Source organism: Octopus sinensis, linkage group LG3, assembly GCF_006345805.1.
Source record: "Octopus sinensis linkage group LG3, ASM634580v1, whole genome shotgun sequence".
NCBI classification, from domain to species: domain Eukaryota; kingdom Metazoa; phylum Mollusca; class Cephalopoda; order Octopoda; family Octopodidae; genus Octopus; species Octopus sinensis.
This window is the reverse complement of record NC_042999.1, coordinates 111,882,894-111,887,893: the sequence shown is the minus strand read 5'-3', so window position 1 is coordinate 111,887,893 and position 5,000 is coordinate 111,882,894. Positions and strand designations below refer to the sequence as shown.

Sequence of the window (5,000 nt, the reverse complement as noted above, 5' to 3'; positions counted from 1 at the left end):
CTATGACTGGGTGCTGAAACGGCTGCTCAACCACTCAAATGTGGAAGTGATATATCTCGACTTTGCAAAGGCCTTTGATAAAGTCGATCATGGAATGATATGTCACAAACTGCGTGATCTCAACATAGTTGGAAAACTGGGAGAATGGCTTCATGACTTTCTGAAGGATAGAAGTCAGGTGGTAGTAGCCAATGGGGCCACCTCCATTAACACACAAATAGTGAGCGGTGTTCCGCAGGGCACTGTTCTGGGACCACTACTGTTCATAATGGCCCTCTCAGACATGCCCTCAGCCACGCAGAGAGCCACAATCACAAGTTATGCAGATGATACAAAAGTTTCACAGGCAATACAGAACCCTGAGGACACTAAACACCTGCAATGTGAGCTGGACGAAATATACAAGTGGGCTGAAAAGAATAGCATGCAGTTCAATGCTGGAAAGTTTCAAGCTTTATACTATCAGCATGCAAAACTGAATGCAATACCCAATGAATACACTGGACCCGGAGGGATTGCAATCCCAGAGGCACAATCAGTGCGTGACCTGGGTATTCACATGAGTGATGACGCGACCTTTCATGTACATGTTGCTAAACTGACAATGAAATGTAGACGGCTGGCTGGCTGGATTCTTAGAACCTTTAGAACAAGAGAACAAAAAACCATGATGGTCCTCTGGAAGACACTTGTCCTAAGCCACTTTGACTATTGCTCTCAGCTATGGTCACCATCCAGTGTCAAGTTGATCACAGAACTTGAGGCGATCCAACGAAGCTACACAAAGAAGATAGCCTCTATGCAGAATGTAAGCTACTGGGAAAGACTCAAGAGATTAAAATTATATTCCCTGGAGCGTAGGCGGGAAAGATATGCCATAATATACATCTGGAAGATCCTGGAGGGAAGTGTCCTGAACTTTGGCATCGAGAGTTATGCAAATGCCAGAACTGGGCGCCACTGCGTGGTGCCTAGGACTCCAAACCTGCCATCAAGATGTAGGACAAGATTCTGTGATAGCCTGGGCTTCCGAGGCCCACAGCTCTTCAATATCCTCCCGAAGAACCTGAGAGACCTGCATGGGGTGGATACAGATGTCTTTAAAATGAAGCTGGATCTCTTCCTGTCAGGTGTCCCAGATGAACCAACTTCACGGCAGGAAGGGCAGATGAGGGCAGCTGCATCGAACTCTCTCATGCACCAAATAGCAGTTGCTAGAAAGCCTCCATGAAGTGAAACCAAGTAGCAACACCAAATGGCGGTGCCCCAGCATGGCCACAGCTCATAAGCTGAAACTAGAATCAATCAATCAATCAATCAAATATTATATATCATCATCATCATCATCATCATCATCATTTAACGTCCGCTTTCCATGCTAGCATGGGTTGGACGGTTCAACTGGGGTCTGGGGAGCCCGAAAGCTGCACCAGTCCAGTCAGATCTGGCAGTGTTTCTACAGCTGGATGCCCTTCCTAACGCCAACCACTCCGAGAGTGTAGTGGGTGATTTTATGTGCCACCGACACAGGTGCCAGACGAGGCTGACAAACGGCCACGCTCGGATGGTGTTTTTATGTGCCACCGACACAGGTGCCAGACGAGGCTGGCAGACGGCCACGCTCGGATGGTGTTTTTATGTGCCACCGACACAGGTGCCAGACGAGGCTGGCAGACGGCCACGCTCGGATGGTGTTTTTATGTGCCACCGACACAGGTGCCAGACGAGGCTGGCAGACGGCCACGCTCGGATGGTGTTTTTATGTGCCACCGACACAGGTGCCAGATGAGGCTGGCAAACGGCCACGATCGGATGGTGCTTGTTACGTGCCCACAGCACGGAGGCCAGTCGATGCAGTACTGGCTACGGCCACGTTCGGATGGTTTTCTTATGTGCCACGTGCCACCGGCACTGGTACCACAAAGATACAAATTCCATTGATGTTCATCTATTTTTTTTTTTTTTTTATATATGTATAAAATGTATATATATATATATAAATATATATAATATATATATGTATGTATAAAACGCATATATATAAAATGTGTATGTGTTAATATATAGATAACAATATGATCAAGTTTGTTGTATATATATATATTCACATCTATGAAGTTTTGTATATTTTGGTGAAGTAATATATCTATCTATCTATCTATCTATCTATCTATCTATCTATCTATCTATATCTATCTTTATATATATATATATATATATACATATGTGTGTGTATGTGTATGGTGTGTGTACATGTATGCTTGTGTAAATATATATATATATATATATAACTTATACATAAACATATATGTGTGTCTTTGTGCATGTGTATGTATGTATAATTATCTATATATGTTTCTATGTGTCTATGTAGTTATGTATGTACATGTTTATATATGTGTAAATACTTTTCTATTTGTGTGCGTATATATGGTTGTGTATGCATGTACATATTTGTGTCTGCATGTGTGCTTGTGTGTGTGTGTGTGTGTGTGTGTGTGTGTGCTTGCACATAAGTGAGAGACTCTGTATGGGCAAGGAACAATGTTTATGAGTTCTTATAATGAAGTGGTGTGAAGAATAGATTCTCTCATGATGACAACTGCCGCCACAATCACCATCACCACCGCCACTACCACCACCACCACCACCACCATCACTACCACCATCATTAACACCATCATCTTCATCACAAACGCCATGCCCCACCCCCACTCCCATACAGAACCAAAACCAACACCATTTTAATACAGACAGCAGCAGTAAACATCAATTCTTTGCCCAACTCCTCACCAAATACCACACACACACACACACGCACACACAGACACACATACACACACATACATGCACACATACATACATGCTTACACCAACACACACAAAAATATTATCCATACTATGTTATCTACCACCACCACCACCACCACCACCACCACCTGCAGTCCAATTACTGCCAGGTTATATACACAGTAGTAGTAAATATAAGACCCCTTTAACATCATCGACACTGAACCCTTCGCTTTGACTACCCTGCCCCAAGACCCCTCAGCCCACTACATTACTCCAACATTAATAACAACATCAACAACACATCTACTACCTATACCATCATCATAACAATTGTCCACAATTCAACCACAGCTCCCAACAACATTAAGAACAAAATTATTAACATCACCACCACCACCCACCACCACCACCACCACCATCACCACCACCACCACCACCACCACCACCACCACCATTAAAGCTGATATGAAAGTATCACTACAACCATCACCACCTCACCACCACCTTAACCACAAACCCCACACACACAAACAACATCAATATCACCACCAGTACCACCAGTACCACCACCACCACCACCACCACCACTACCACCACCATCACAACCACATCAGCAACAACAACAACAACAACAGCAAATGTGAGAACTAACACAATCACCCTAGCATTAATAACAACAACAGTTACACTATAAATTGTTCTAGTCCAGCTTAAATATACCCATATATTTAACGCCTCTATAATTCTTACACTAAACACATCTGTGCATGATTGAATGTGTGTATATAAGTGATTGTATTTGCGTGAATCTATCTTGTATGTATCTCTCTATGGTGTGCTCGCTTTAAACATGTGTTCATATGTGGCACTTTCTACATAAATATATGCATTTGTGTTCATGTGTGTTCGTGTGTTTGCATGTGTCACTGAGTGTCATTGTAAGCTTCTGTGAGTGTGGGTTTGTGTTTCTCTCTGTGCTCGTGTGCATATTTCTATGTGTGTGTGTGTTTGTATGTATGTGTGAGTGCCAGCATCTATAAGCAGGTGTGTTAAGTATATAATGATAGGCATGTGTTTGAAGCAACTACTCTGTGGACCTATCATAACTGGCACCGTGGTGGAAGAGAGAGGGTAAACCATTTCTGTTGTCGAGACAATGTGTATAATTGTGTGTATGCAAGGAAGTGTGTCATCTGCGTATATGTGAGTGTGTGTGTGTGTCTGTGCTTTTATGAATACAGTTGATGGAATGAGAGTGTGTGTGTGTTTGTGTGTGTGTGAGTGAGTGTGAGTGTGTTATTGTAATCACTAAAGTGAATATAATTGTGCTGGTGCATGAGGGTGTGTGTCTGGGTATGTGTGCTTAGCGTCAAAGAGTACATGTGTATATATGTACATCTGTGTATGTATTTTTATATATATATGTGTGCGTATATATAAAATAATATATATATATGTGTGTGTGTGTGTATGTATGTATTTACACTCATATGCAAAAAAGTAAACATGTGTGCACATTTATGCTTGTGTGAGTGATTATGTATATATACACTTATATATGTTACTATATATACATATATATATATACATCATATATACAAATATATATATATATATATCCATATATATGGGTATATTGTAAATATATATTTATACATGTATTTACATATACACATGTATATATATACATACATAAATGTGTATTTATTCATATAAATATATATATATATACATAAATATGTACACTCACACCTATCTGTCAACACACTCATATGTATGCAAAGCTATCTGTCTATCTTTCTATCTATCTATCTATCTATCTATCTATCTATCTATCTATCTATCTATATAATGATTATATATGTATGTATATATATTTACACACACACACACACACACATATATATATGATATATAATGATATATGATGATGATATATATATATGATTATGATGATGATATATATATTTGTATATATTTATATATGATGGTATTTATATATATATATATATATATATATATATGATGATGATATATGTGTGTATGTGTGTATATGTATATATATATATATATATATATATATGAATAATCGATGATCTAAGCTGAAGATGATCATTGTGAAAATAGTTTAAAAGAAAGTAATACAGAAATATTTAATTGTATTTTGTACTGAATACTGCAAAGACAGACAGTCCACTCAAAATCTA

The 5,000-nt window shown here is 39.4% G+C and overlaps 1 protein-coding gene across 2 annotated transcripts in view; it reads left to right on the top strand.

Annotated features, from left to right (window-relative positions):
* The first annotated feature begins 3,847 nt into the window (after positions 1–3,847).
* Positions 3,848–5,000, top strand: part of LOC118762539 — a 95,234-nt gene continuing 94,081 nt past the window's right edge. For both annotated transcript variants that reach the window (XM_036501229.1, XM_036501228.1), the window contains exon 1: positions 3,848–3,924. In XM_036501229.1, coding sequence (XP_036357122.1) covers positions 3,854–3,924 — 71 coding nt within the window. In that variant the 5' untranslated portion in view covers positions 3,848–3,853. The remainder of the gene's footprint in view (positions 3,925–5,000) is intronic.